At 34.6% G+C, this 15,400-nt stretch overlaps 1 protein-coding gene across 4 annotated transcripts in view; it reads left to right on the top strand.

Moving 5' to 3' along the window:
• The window catches only part of LOC106060713 (neurogenic locus notch homolog protein 1-like), a 50,380-nt gene extending 39,404 nt beyond the window's left edge, over window positions 1-10,976 (top strand). For 3 of the 4 annotated variants that reach the window (XM_056043289.1, XM_056043301.1, XM_056043296.1), the window contains exons 3-11: window positions 404-660; window positions 1,682-1,850; window positions 3,088-3,258; window positions 6,322-6,429; window positions 6,692-6,932; window positions 8,222-8,403; window positions 9,319-9,426; window positions 9,671-9,865; window positions 10,229-10,976. In XM_056043289.1, coding sequence (XP_055899264.1) covers window positions 404-660; window positions 1,682-1,850; window positions 3,088-3,258; window positions 6,322-6,429; window positions 6,692-6,932; window positions 8,222-8,403; window positions 9,319-9,426; window positions 9,671-9,865; window positions 10,229-10,284 — 1,487 coding nt within the window. In that variant the 3' untranslated portion in view covers window positions 10,285-10,976. The remainder of the gene's footprint in view (window positions 1-403; window positions 661-1,681; window positions 1,851-3,087; window positions 3,259-6,321; window positions 6,430-6,691; window positions 6,933-8,221; window positions 8,404-9,318; window positions 9,427-9,670; window positions 9,866-10,228) is intronic. The other variant, XM_056043307.1, reaches the window with a different exon arrangement.
• The last annotated feature ends 4,424 nt before the right edge of the window (window positions 10,977-15,400 follow it).

Below are 15,400 nucleotides of genomic sequence, written 5' to 3'. Positions count from 1 at the left end.
TTAAAAAAAGTTACCTCCCCTGAAGTTTTTCATTGAAAACTGGTGTAATTTTTTGAAAAATCTGCTTGCATATATAATTTAAAAAATTAGATGGTTCACTTTTGGAAAAGAAAAAAGTAACCGTTGCATCAGAACTTTGTATGATCTAAAATATCATGATGTCCGATTGTCATTTTCTCTTCTAGTTTCTGAGATCTAAACGGGACAGACGGACGGGCAGACAGGCCACACAAAACTAATAGCGTCTTTTCTCCTTTCGGCGGCCGCTAAAAATATAATAATTGCATGTACGGATGAGGAATCTATGTTGAATTTAGATTTTTGAAGCTAAATTTCTAAACTCATGTAATATACACATGAATTACGTAGATTAAACATGTTATCATTTCAACTGTTCTATTAGCTTCTGGCTGTGCTGATGGATCACGAGAGGGTCTCTACTCATGGGACAACATTGCAGGATGTAGTGGCAAGTGGGAAGGACACGTCAACAGCGCCAATGTACTGTGCGCCCCTGGCTGGAGGGTGTGCACATCCTTTGACATAGACATCCTTCGAAACATCACATGGGCTCAAGCCTTGGCCGTTCCAGGATGTCTGGCCGTCAACGCAGCCCAAGATGGCGGAAGATGCCGGGAATGTCGAGCAGACTTGGAACATGTAAGTTGTCTAACAGGGCCTGATCTTGAATGTACATGTTGAACTTTTTGGCAGGGTTTAATGTTTTTTATAACCATTTAAACGTCCTGTACTTACTTGATCAAAAAGAAGGATTTCTTCCAGAGAAAAGGAGTGAGAGGTTGGTCAATCAACCAACCTGTATGTCCGTAGGTCAACCATAAATTCATTTAATCACACCTGTTAGGGCAGTCTCACACTGAACCATATCCTCATAACAATCCGTTTTTTACCAAACACAAACTGTCTTTATAATCTTGTTTACTAGTAAAACAACTAGATAGGCTTATAAGAGGCCAAACCCGCAGACGTATGTCTGTTCAAGATAAAGATTGTCTAGGCCTCGAGCCAAATTTAAATTAATTTTTTTATTATACTTTAAAAAACTATAACTGTCAAACTAGAGTTTTCCCATCGTGGCCAATTAGCTAAGAATTCTTTTCTCAAACATATACATCAACTGTCAAATTTCTTTAAAATTCATTAGAGCAGTTTTCGAGAATAATGTCCGCCCACCAAAGTTTATTTAGTTGTTGTTTTTTTTTACCCGATGAATTTGCAAGCTGAATAGAAAAATTCTAATTTTTTTTTTCTAAAACGATTACATTCGGAACAATAGTAAGTTAGGTCAGCTACAGCCACCTCAGCTTTTGTTTTATCTATCAAATATTTTCTCGCTAAATAGCCAGAAACTTCGAAACCTTTTGGCCAACGTCAAGAGGAATCTGCTTTGTCTATTAGTTTCAAGTTTGAGTTGATTTGAAACTAAAGAGAAAAATGTAACTCTATATGTTATGTGTTAATCACCAGTGAAAGGCTTCCATCACTGTTACATTTTGAAATAAATTGCATGTAGACTGGTCAAAAGTAACAGAATGTCACTATAACATTTGCTAATTATTTTATTTAACAATTTTGCAATGTTTTGTTTCTTGTAATATCTCAATTAGTAATTCGTTTATTTGAAATAAAAAAAAAACTGTGTTGGCGTAACTATATCCAGGATGATATGGCAGGTATTGGACAGGACTGTCCACACAAAGCCATTGGTCAGAAGTCCTGTATCTCAGGTGGACGTATTGACGCCAGTTGTTGCGTGGACTCGCACTTCTACTCAGCCTGTCACTATCAGCCTGGGGTTACAACAGGTGTGGCTTGTTGCAGGTTGCCAGGTAAGAAATAGTATGGTCCAGCATCAGGTCTGGCAACAGACACAGTGCATGTGTGGTTTCGTGAAGAGATGTTTAGAAAGGTTATCACAAATTATACGCAGTGTAAGATCTTTGGAACTTTGTTTTATATACCTATAAATAAAGTTAAATTAGTTTAGGTAAATTCCATATTTCTGTATAATTATTATGTAATTACAACGAAATGTTGTGCTCGCCAATAATTAAGAGGTCTTACAGTAATGACGTTATCATCTCGATGATAAAACCTTACATGATTTCCATGATAGAAAGTGAATCAAGTCAACCTGGGCACGGGAAAAGTATTTTGGGTTTAGACTCAAAACAACAGTAGATGTGTTGTGGAATGTTAAAAATTTTTAAATGAATGAAAGGAGAGAAAGAGAGAGAGGGAGGGAGGGAGTGAGAAAGGGGTAGGGCAACGAAAGATTGGAAGACTGAGAGAGAGAGAGGCTGTGGGGGGGGGGTATATAGTTTCATGTATTGCATCTATTCACCAGAAACCAAACAATGTCAAGGAAGCTACACTGGTCTGTCAATATTGCCAACTAAATACAAGTGACAAACGGAAGAGCTTACAAAATTTGATTCAAACGTGTACAGCGGCCATCATTTCGCTTTCTAAAACCCATATAGCCACATCAACACTTCCTTCTCTACACCGGAGACACCAAATTGTTTGCTAATAATAGATTTGACGTCGTGAATGAAAATAACGTTTAAAATTATTCTGAAAATAGCTCAGATAGTTTTCTAAATTTTGTTGGACACGTAACTGACTGAATACAAAGGAAACATTCAACAAAGATTTTCATTTATTATTTGAATAATGCGTCCGTAATTTTTTTGGAGATTCTCAAATTTAACATTAATCCCACTTTTCTGATCTTTATTTACAAAAGATCTAAGCAAGTGCACACAAATTATTACATGGTATTATTAAAATAGAATATATCAATGCTTCCATATTTTGTACAGAGAAACTCCAGTTTGCGTTTTTATTAATTTGCCTCCATTTCATGAAGATCTCCCATAGAATGCTAATGTGACAGCTTAGTGTTTAGCTAGTACATAAATTCTAAAGACCTTTGTCCAAATTTCTAAATGTAAACAAGCCTTCAGTTTTTTTCTTTAACTTAAATCAAGCTTATTGTTAATTATCATTGTTAATATATTCCATGGGGGCATTCTATTGATTGTTGCTCTGTATATCAAACAGCTAAAAAACCCAACATTGTAGTAAAACCACCAGCCAGAAGAAGACTGTACAAAGAGTTGATTATTGTCTTAACGTGCCAAGCTACTGGGATGCCACCACCTAAAGTGCACTGGTATAAAGATGGCCGCATGCTGACCAAAGAAAACCCAAGAATAAATATATTGTCATCCGGTAAAGTTTTATTTTGTTTCACATCTTATTCGCTATCACTTTTTACAAAGCTTATATTAACTCATTCTGACTGTTAGCATGTCTGGCTATCTGTCTGTCTGGTAAAAAGTATGTACACGTTATTTCTCACACACCCAACTCGGATAAAGCTGAGATTTTAATCAATTGTTTCTTTTACCTGACAACACAAGAATCAATAACAAAAAATAACCGGTTTTGAGTTGCAAACCTCCTACCAAGGGGTTTTGAGTTTGAAGCCCCAAACTAGGGGGTTTTGAGTTTAAACCCCCCTACCATGGGTTTTGAGTTTAAAACCCCTACCAGGGGGTTTTAAGTTTAAAACCCCCTACCAGGGGATTTGCATTTAAATCCCCCTCTTATATAAAACAAAAAATGCAAACGACAATCCCCAAATTCCAAAGGGGTTTTGAGTTTAAATCCCTCTTCAGCTGGGTTTAAAGCTAAAACTACCTCTTCAATATATAAAAAAATTTATGAGCGTAGCCAAAGGGGTTTTGAGTTTAAACCCCTCTTCAGCTGGGTTTGAAGCTAAAAATACCTCTTCAAAATATATATAAAAAAGCATATTACGCCCTCAAAATGCTATGAGCATAGCCAAAGGGTTTTTTAGTTTAAACCCCCCGCCAGCGGGGTTTGAAGCTAAAAAATAAATCTTCAAAATAAAAAAAAATAAAAAAATTTCGTAATCAAAATGCTTTGAGCGTAGCTAAGCCCATTGGGTATTTTGAGTTTAAATTTCCCTTCAGAGGGGTTTGATGCTAAAAAAATAGCTCTTCAATATAAAAAAAAAAAAAAAAGCAAATTACACACTAAAATTCTTTGAGCGTAGCCAGGCCAATGGGTGGTTTTGAGTTTCAACCCCTCTCCTCCAGATGGCTTTTTTAAAAGTTTAAAACCCCTCAAGGTAGTTTTGAGTTTAAAATCCCCCTTCAGAGCGTTTTAAGGTTGAAAGCCTCTCTCTTCAATGTTATTTCTAAAGCAAACTACAGTCACCCAATTCTATGACCGTAGCTAAATGTGGTTTTGAATTTAAAAAAAAACAAACTCCAGATATATTTTACTTTAACCCCCCCCCCCCAACAGATGATTTTGAGATAAAACTTCCCTTTTCGATATAACATCTAAAGCAAAATAGTCACCTAATTTCAAGATCGTAGTCAAGAGAAGTTACACATGTCTACCAGTGGCTGCGCTCCATTAATAAAGTGCAATGAAATTCAAAAGCACTAAATGTGTCTCTACAAAGATGGCTAAGACGGATTTTAGGAGTCAGTTATAGAGATCGGGTCTAAATCAAGGAAATCCTATGCCGAAGTGGGAGTAGACCCCTTAGTAAGGTTGTGACAGAGCGTCGCATGAGTTTTGCGGGACATGTTCTCCGACAAAATGAATTACGCGTAATAAGAGTTGCGATGACATCCTAGTACATCTTGGCGCCACACATTCATGGAGGTCCTCAGAGCAGGTGGAAAGAGGCTTCAGACGTCAGTAAGAATAGCACATTAGGTTTTTTGAAATAAAACTTTTTAATAGCAAAATAATGCACTGTAGGTACCTCAGAATATGCATTTAGTTGGCTCTGAGAGCTCCCGCCCCAGACCCCTTGCTGGCATGGGCGAGGAGTCAACAATTTTTTCACTAACTCCAGGAAGAACCTATTCTGGGGCACAATAAACGTCTTCCAAAAGAATGAAGGGCGGGGGGGGGGGAGAAAAAAATCCCCCCAAACCCCCACCCCCAAAAAAAAAAAATCCTGGTTACGCCCATGATGTATATATATATATATATATATATATATATATATATATATATATATATATATATATATATATATATATATATATATATATATATATATATATATATATATATATATATATATATATATATATATATGCGTATAAAAAAAGCAGTGTTTCTCAACCTTCGACGAAAAAAAAAACAAAACAAAAAAACAAAAAAAAAACAATAATGTTAAGGCCTTTCTCTTGATAGCTTTGGGGGCTGGGGAGCGCTTTAAGCCTCCTCAGTGGGTTTCGGGGCGAAGCCCCTACGCCGAAAGCGTTTTCTTGCATTTTTTCACTGCAGAAACGCGTTCTACTGACATCTATAGCTCATTATTTATCAGTGAGTTCGGGGCGAAGCCCCGACGTCAAAAGCGTTTTCATCCATTCTTCACTGCAGAAACGCAGTCTCCTGACATCTACAGCTCATTATTCATCAGCGGTGTTCGAAGTGAAGCCAAAAGTGTTTTTTTTTACATTCTTTTTGAAGAAACGCATTCTCCTGACATCTTAAGTTCATTATTCATCCTATTAAAAATGACGTTTTCAATAATGTTTTACTTAAAAAAATATTCTAATATGAATTTATTGGCCCTAACTACATTGCAAATAAAACGATTTCAAGATACCCCACATATTTAGATTAAGTTTTGAGGATCGCCACCGAAAAAAAAAATATTCGAAAAATTAAAAAAAGCTCATTTGTAAGTGATTAATTTTGTTCAATAGGCTTGTTTGTATCTTTGTCTTGTTACAGAACTGTAATTCAAAGCTCTAACAAAAAATTTCAAAAGTGGGAGGAGAAATTAAGTGGGCCAAGTGGGTAGCGAAAGAATGTATAAGACAGAGAGAGGTTGTGTAGGGTGTATAGTTTTATTATTGCATATAAGGGAATGGAATGGGTTGCCTGAGCCAGCCAGGAAAACCAGTGACGTTGCAAATTTAAGTCATTAAACAAGCAACGTCTGTATTTTATAAGATAAGAAGATACGATGAAATGTTTTCTTCAAAATACACTGTGTTGTAGACTTAAAAAATGAATAGACTTATTTTTTTTTTAACATTCGTAATATGGCTTTTTAAAAAATCTTTTAATATTCATATTTGGACTTATAATCACACTGCAAATACAATCTTATCGTATAGTTTGCAAAAGAAAATATAAATAAATCGGTTTTCTTTTTTGTCCTTAAAAAAAGACACGCTGTCTTCACCGCACTTTGCGCTTACATTACCTTTTATATATTATTCTTATCAGGAGAGCTTTTGGTAACTCCAGCAAGAAAGTCGGACAGTGGTCAGTACATGTGTGAGGCTATAAATGAAGTAGGTCGTGACACTGCTACGTCCTATGTCCAAGTAACAGGTAGGACAATCTATTTATTTACTTTGAACTATTTTTTTCTTCGTTATGTTGCCTCCTCGCCTAGTTCTCATTGAAACGGCCAGTCTAGATCTCCTGGGTTGGCCCATAACTGATGGAGTCCCAAAAGATGTCAGGAAAGTTTAACATTCAATTTCTATTTTTCACAGGAATAAGGATAATTATCTATTTTCATCATTTTACTTTTCTATTATTTCAAACTTATGTTGGGAATCGTCTGAATAGTATACACCTTTGTCCACAGAGTATGCCACTGGATGTGCCGATGGCACCACAGACGGCCTCAACCTACACAGAGATATTCACGCATGCGCGGGCACCTGGAGTGGTCACGTGAGACTGGGCAAGGTCCTGTGCAGCAAAGGCTGGCGTGTGTGCAGTCCCAAAGACCAGAAGAGCCTGCAGGAGCTGAGCACTTATGAAATCTTTGACTTGCCAGGATGTTTTGCTTACAACGCTGCCACTGCTGGCAATAAGTGTCGAAGGTAATTCAAAACTGCAGAGGCTGAATATAGTATTCAGTTCATAGTGATCCTCCTGAATTCTTAGCTTTCCTGAAGCCCATTGTATCTGTTACCAGTAATATTGCGTGTTTATTATAAAGTCTGGCCGTGTGGTAAGTGCTTTGGATTGTCGTTTGGTGGTCTCATTGGTCCTGGGTTCGTACCCTGCTCGCTGACATTCCCCGTCGTCCTGAGGTAGGTTTCAGCTAGGATTTAATGTTCTACATTCTACAATGATAAAGGAACATCTGAAACATATAAAACATTTTACAACAAAGGTATCTAGTGACGCAACATCCATATAAAAATAATAATAATAATGAATAATAATAATAAAATAATAATAATGATGAAATTATCACAAACTTGAATCTTAGAATAAATATATACAGATGAATGGAAACAATAAGTTCACAACAATAGTATTGAATAAAAGTACAATAAACAGCTGAACCAATATTTTATCATTAGCCCCTTTTCGTACTCCTCAATAGAATAATACTTTTATTATAACACAAACGTATATATATGTCTGTGCTCTATAAATATCTAGATCCATATTGCGAATTCTAGGTTTATTTTTAACTCCCTCGGGCTTTTATGAGCTTTTTTTTTTAGCTTTAAAATAAATAATCACGGTCTTTCTAATGAGAAAACTGTTGTCCCTTTTTTTGCTACCCCTCTACGTAAAGTCTTTTTACAAACTTATATTCACTCATTGTATCTGCTAGGCACAATGTTTGTACACGGAATTTTACCCACACCCATTAGTTAATTAATTATGGGTAATTTTTTTTTTTGGTTTGGTATCGAACATGGGAAAAAAAGCTATTTATTTAGATATATAGTTGTATATGTGGAATTATTCCCCTTATCACGTTTTGTACACGTTTTGGCTCCCACTTCCCATTTTCGGATCAAATTTAAATTCGACATATTTATTCCTAATCAATGGCAATACATGAATCAATAAAAAAATTTACCAATTATTTAATCAATTAATGATAATTAATTAATTTTGTTTTATATAGAAAAAGGAGCTTATTCATGCAGCATTGAGATATCTAACAGAGATTACTATTTTGCTTACTTCTTGTGTTTATAGAGTTTCTACTCTATCTGTCTATCGATAAAGCGATATATCCCAAAAAAAGGTTTTGTTCAATGTTTTGACACATAGACCACACCAGTATCACCAAACCAGATCTTAAAATATTATGTACTCATTAACGTTTAGCAGACATACAAAGATATCTAATACTCTTTCCCAGTTGCAAGTCTAAGAAGATGTCAGGCGTAGGCAAGGATTGTGGGACAGTGAGTATGTCTCAGTCTTCCTGTTTGTCTCAGAGGAGGATTGAAGTATTTCCCCCGAACAGAACCTCTTCATGTGAACACACACCTGGGATTACAACAGGTGTCCTGTGTTGTAAGAGACCCCAACAAGAGCGAGGTAATCAAACACCGGACAAAGTATTGCAAGTAACAAAGAAATAACTAATAACAATAAGTCGTCAATTGCTTTGCTACAACAAAAAATGCTCTGCTAGGTATCTAAAAGTTACTGTCGGTCCTGTATAGAGTGATGCACAACCTTATTTGGTCGGCGGGTCATTCCGATTTCCAACACTCATGTCGCGGGTCATATCAACGAAAAGATACAAAAAATGAAATGAAATTGACCTGAAACTATTTGATTAGAAACCCATGGATCTAGTACTTAACTGATTGATGGGCTATTTAAAGTTGTTTTTTTTTCATAGGGGACAGAAAATGGCATCATTTCTCCACTTGAAATGTGAGCAACATTGTTTCTAGCTTTACCACCGAGTCTTTTTTCTTATCTCTTTCTCATCGATCCTCCAATCTCTATGCGTAGTTTAACAATCTTTTATTCGCGGCTCTAAATCAAGAATGCCGCCGTTTTGGGCATCACGGTTATAGAAAACTTAACCCGTTCATTCTGACTTGTTGTAAAATAGTATGCTTGGGAGAGTCTGACAAATATAAAGGACTATGTCTTTTGGTTAAAACTAATTTTAATGAAATCTGGAATCGACTTTTGAAATGATCTAAAGCTTTTGAAAATTGTATTGTTCGATTTGATTCTGAAAACGTAAGCGCCACGAAAATTCCTTCTATAGAGCCAAAGATAAAAATTTAGGATGATGCCGGTCTTAGACTAACTTCACGGCATTGGGCATTAGTTATAACATACTATTTGTTTCATCATTTTTTTCCCTAGTAAGCGCGTGGAAATGATTAAGTGCGGGGTCTTCCATCTTAATGGAAAGATTTTTTTTGTTCGTTTAAATGTCTTACTGAGTGAAATGCAATTAGACAATTAAATAGTTATCAATGTTTCCAGAAGAGAATAAAACCAAGTGTGTGCCAGCCTGTCAGAATGATGGACTCTGTATGTCACACAACAGATGTCACTGTAAAGATGGGTATAAAGGAGCGAGGTGTCAAATCGGTGAGAGACTTTTAAAGTCATTTTTCGCTTTAATATTTTAAACGATCACATTCACTTTCTCTATGGAAAAGTTTGTTTACTTGTCGAAATTTTGAAGTAGAATATAATATTTTATAAAGTAACTATCCAATAATTGAATCTGATGAAAATTTGAAAAAAACAACAACAACAAACTATCATCTAATGTCAGTTCTACGAAATAAATAGAACCATGTTTTAATGACATAATAATCTTTGTTCCCAGCCATCTGCAGGCCACCCTGTGGTAGTAAAGGGGTGTGTATCAGACCCAACACATGTCAGTGTAAGCCGGGATACACAGGCTACTCATGCAGAAAGAAGGACAACTCGTGCCCAGTGACATGTCAGAATGGCGGATGGTGTCAAATGGGCAAATGTAAATGTCCTTTCAACTTTTATGGTCAAGCTTGTCAGCACAGTAAGTCAACTGTTTAATGTAAACTGTAAAGTCATATTGTAAATAAATAGACTCTATGTTTTGTTGGACACATGTAGATCACTATATATTTTTGTTTGATTTAATCTTTGAAATCCACATAAATTATAGTCAAACACGATCGAGTTATGAGCCTTTTAGCTACAAAACTGTTGTATGGTTGGAACACAACTGATTCTGTAGAGAACAAAAAATTCAGAATATTGCTAATTTTGGTTATCTTTGTAATTAAATAGAATTATGAGTGATTCTGATTCTAGGACATCCTAAGGGATAAATATTAGGCTATGATATCCACAAAATGTTTCCTTTGACATTTAAAAGATATTTATATTTACCCTTCAGATGTACAAGAACAAGAAACAGTTGAACCAGTGAAGGAGAAATCAACAACTAGATGATATTGCACAAGAAATAGAGTCTGCATTCCCCTGTATGACAATCTGTGCATCATGTGTGATAAAAGAGAAAAAGGTTTAAAGTTGTAACAAGTATGCATACGTTTGCATAAGTTCAGTGCAAGACAGCCATTAGGACAGAACTCAAATGTCATTCTGTTGAACTCCTGCAAAGAAACTTTGCTTGAAAGTTTAACCCACAGACAAGTTATGCAACACATAGTTAGTGCTAACTAACATATCGATATATACAGCAGTTAGTCTGTAATTATTCAATGTAAATAATTATACGACTGGGGCTGACAGAAAGGGAATGCTAATTTTTTTGTTTGTTTTAGTTTGGTGAATCTTTTTTCTTTTTCTCCAGCGACCAATGAACTGTTACATATAGCTCATTATGTTCATAATTTGCAACAATATTATGTTCGAAATATAAGAAATATATGCAAAGCCCGTGTCGTCAGGCAATCAAATAAATTTATGATAATGACACTTATCTGATTAGGTGATATAGAATTTTATTCTGTGTTTGAGCTTCATCATTATTACTTCCCTTGGTCTTATTTTGTTAAATGTGAAATGTATTTTTAGCGAACCCCGAAAGGGCAATAACTTTTATTAGTTTTGTGTGTTCTGTTTGTCCATCACTTCTAGATACCAAAAAAACATAAAAAAATAATGACAAGATGATTTCACCACATAGTGTTGTTTGCTTCCAATTTAGGTGCAACGGCTTTTTTCAGTATTTTGAAAAGACTTAAAAAAAATTAATTATGCAAATTGTTGTTTTTTTTTTTTTACATAAAGGCACATCATTTTAAAAACAATACTTATAAGGCATATTTAACCAGACACATATATTATAATGTGGCAAGCTCAAAGTACTTAGAAACATATATATATATATATATATATATATATATATATATATATATATATATATATATATATCTTACATATTCGAAATATAGCGTGTAAAATTATATATAGGCCTATAACGTATTTATGTGTTAATTTCCAATTCATATAGTAGGCCTACTAAGTATTAACAATTTAACCGCAAAGGTTTATTTTGTTTTAATAAACAAAACACAAGCGCACATTGAATGCATCAATTTATAGACCTGTTTGAACAAAACATTAAATAGGCAATGGTTTATATGTTACACATACAGAATGTATAATCCATGCTGACAAAGTAGAGTCCAACGTGTGGAATGACGATCCTTGAGCCATTCTATGCAAAGCCGGGGATGCAAGGTGGAATTTTTTCATATTCCTACAAAGTACCACCACTAAACCGCGTGCAACGCCAGGGATTAATGTCGTGGCTATGCGACTTTGGTTACAAAGAATTTCTTTTTTCCTCACCCCATGCATTTTGCTTGGAAAACTCACGACAGAATGTTTTCTTTTCCCTGTCTCTTTTTTCTTATGGACGTATGCATGGGGGGTGACACGAGGAGGTCGGGTAGAGATTGCATAGGCTTACACCAAATAAAACAATCAATGTCTTCCTCTCTTTGTTTGTATGTAGAAAATCTTACAATGTTCATTCTATCCGTATTCATCTTATCTTATCTTATAATACAGATGTTACTTCAAAAAAGAAGATGATTACGTCCTAAGCGTCATGCATTCAGTCATGCATATTAACCAATGACTTAAATTCTGCCAAGTCACTGGTTTTCCTGGCTAGCTCAGGCAACCCAATCCATGCTCTAATAGCACTAGTGAAGAAAGGTAACAAGTATGGCCTGTGCATTAGATGTGAGTTGGCCATCAAACTATATAATTTATAACATTGAATGGATGGGGAATAGGATTGCGATTTTTAAGTTTATTGTAGAAATGTGGATAATCTAGATCTATATTGTAAAAGTACAAGCGTTTAATCTATAATATATTTGTAAAATACCAATGACTGACACATTCATTGATCATGAGATCTCTTAAACTGTCGTACGTATGCGCATCAAATTTCGAACACAGGTTCCTTTTGCGTCCTAGGTGCTCACTAAGAACGGTTTTGACATATTCGCAATATGACGACCGCTATTCGCGAAAAACCGCAAACTCTTTCAAACCTTTGTATCTTATTTTCGGTATGTCTCAAAAGGCTGCAGTTTATATAGGAAGCATATACAGAAACATCTCACAATTTCAAGTTTTTAAAGCAATTTTATTTATTTATTTATTTTGTTTTGGAGAGAGAGAGAGAGAGAGAGAGAGAGAGAGAGAGAGAGAGAGCAAGTAATGGTAGGCCTACTTTGTAACACTGTAAAAAAAAAACAACAAGAAAACAAACACACCTAAATCCTAATAGCATTAAAAAAAAATATCTATTTCCATTGTCATTTCGCTACATTCAAATGGAGATAAACGATTACAGCTAAAACCAAATTGATGTTGCTGTTTATTGAGAGAACAAAATATCCAAATAAATGTAGAGAAGGGAACGTGAACGTGGCAGTCCATTGAGACCTTCAGAAAATATATTTGTTCACTAGGCCTGAAACAGATGGTATGAAGACAAGTAGGCTATACAGTGTTTAATACAGCACATTGCTTTGCTTTAAGGATTAAGAAGAAAAAAAAAAGGGGGGGGGGAGGTCACGGTCAAAATATAATAAACATTGAATTGAGAAGCCCCAAGAAAATTACAAGAGTGTGTGTTTTGACGGGGGCGCAAAATGGAGCGGGTGTTTCCAAATCAAGTCAAAAGTATATGTCGGAGAAATTACGATGCGCAGGTTAAAAGAAAACAAAATGGGGGTTCCAGAGAGTGAAAACAGAAAGAGCGAGAGAGAGAAAAGTGGCTGTAAAATTTCATTATAACAGATACACTGATTCACGGGCTAAAAAAGTATGTTAGGTTGATCATTAAAATCCGGTCCGTTTATTACAATTAAAAAAAAAATAAAAGGTGGTGTTCCGGACATAGTTATCAATATAAAGCCTGGGAAAAAATCAACGGGCGTAGCCTGTGTGTAATGCTAGTTTAACAATATATTTATTTTATCAATATATCCAACCAAATCTTTCTTGCAAACCATTTTGTAATGCATTTCAATTATTTTGAAACCCGATAATGGTTGGTATCAAGACACAATGTAGCAATCACTTTCTTCTTCAAGAAACTTCATGGCTGTTACCTAGGTATCATTGTAAAAGAGAAGTAGCCATTCAAAAACTACACTCCAGTCTCAATCCTTTTCGATTGCTCTAGTCTAGTGGTAACTGAAATGAATAACTTTATCCAAACTATTCTCTCTGTAACACATTATCCATTGCACCAAAATGTGCATGTAGGCTGAAGGAATGTTTTGCTTGCAATCTCATCAACACTATTCTTCTGCTTTGGACTTCTGCTCATCGCATTCCAAGTTTGTATTTTAGCTACAACTCTAATCAAAAATGTTTCGATATGTTTTATCTTTTATTACCACAAGGTCAAGGGAATGATTTCCGCACCAAAGCAATCCTTTTGAATTGTTCGTCTGCTCATCCTTAGTAAACAAAGAGGTGATAGTATCAAAGACTTACAAACAAATGTATATCTACGTGCTCTTCAGATTTAGAGTCATGACCCCACCAATGCTGGCCCTATCGTCTGCAGCCCGTGAATGGTGATATATAAACAACTAGCCAAGTTTCCAGAAGAGACCACCACACACTGAGCTCGCTATAGAGATGCACGTTAAAGTTATGCTATTGTTTAACTTCCTAGTGCAACACTTGTTAATATTGTATGTAAACGTGTTATTTGTTGTTAAAATAAACAGTATAACAATAGCTCGAGTGGAGTGGAAATATCCACAGGCCAGTTTAAGATTTATAATATAGAATTTGTTTTCTTTTATTTGAATGCATAATATTATTAATTCTGTGTTTAGTCAATTTAAGTTTTTTATTTTTTTTTATTTTTAACAAGATAAATAAGCCTATCACTTTTTTGTAATAATATTTAAGAAATAAATAATACAAAATTTAATAAGATATCTGTACTTTTTCTAAACAATTAAATTATGACATGATTAATTTATAATAATTTCCTCATTTTTTAGATAAAATAAGATAAGATAATTTTATTGATCCAATCAAATGGAAATTCAGTCTGACTACAATTAACAACATCAGCGTAACTACTGTACAATTACAGTATAAATGAAAAATTCGAACAACATTCACACACAGACATTCACAACCAGCGCTTTATGAATTTGATTTCTATGTACTTCTCGATGACGACAGCTGATCTTGTAACACTCTGACCGAAAGTGGGATAAAGGAGTTTTTAAATCTTTCTGTTTTAGTCCTAATGGAAAGGAGACGACTACTTCGTTCAGATCTTATGTAACAGTGGTTTAATGGGTGCAGGCTGTCCTTAAGAATCGAGTGTTTTGGAAAGCATCTTTCATGAAAAAGCTCTTCAAGAGATAGTAGCTATATTCGAGTGATATGCGATGCTTTTTTAATGAGTCTATTTCACCATTTAAAACAAATAAAACCAAGTAAATGATTGCTTCTGTGTTAGTTATATTGTTTCACACAATAAACAACTATATATAGAATATTAAGAAAAATGTTAGCCAAAAATTTAATTAGCCTACTTTTACTTTTATTCTTTTCAATCTCTAAATATATGTAACTTTGTAAGTTGGAAGTATTATATTTACATTCAGAGGTAGATTTCTTTTCGCAACATGCCAACTATTTAAATAATTATTAATACATTCACTATATTAATTTTAAATCACAAAATTTAATTGTTCAAATAGCCTTAGCTTTTTTTTTTAGTGTATCCTGTATCAAAAAAAGGAATCATTAATAATAATAATAATCTTTATTGTCCATAGGGACATTTGTCCTACAATTTGTGCATTACACCAAACAAAAATTATAACTATAAAAAAACAAAATATACATTCACACCAGACTCACTCATAATTTACATGTGAAAAGTTTATATCAGATTGTTTCTGATTTGATTGCCAGGGGAACAAAAGAGTTTTTGTGTTTGTCTGTCTTTGCTATGTGTTTTGAATCTTTTTTGTGATGGTAAAATCACAAAATCCTGACACAAAGGGAATTTTTTATCTCCAGAATCTTTTTAGCT

Source organism: Biomphalaria glabrata, chromosome 1 (genome assembly GCF_947242115.1).
Source record: "Biomphalaria glabrata chromosome 1, xgBioGlab47.1, whole genome shotgun sequence".
Classification (NCBI taxonomy): domain Eukaryota; kingdom Metazoa; phylum Mollusca; class Gastropoda; family Planorbidae; genus Biomphalaria; species Biomphalaria glabrata.
The sequence above is the reverse complement of the archived record's forward strand: the minus strand, read 5'-3'. Positions and strand labels throughout refer to the sequence as shown.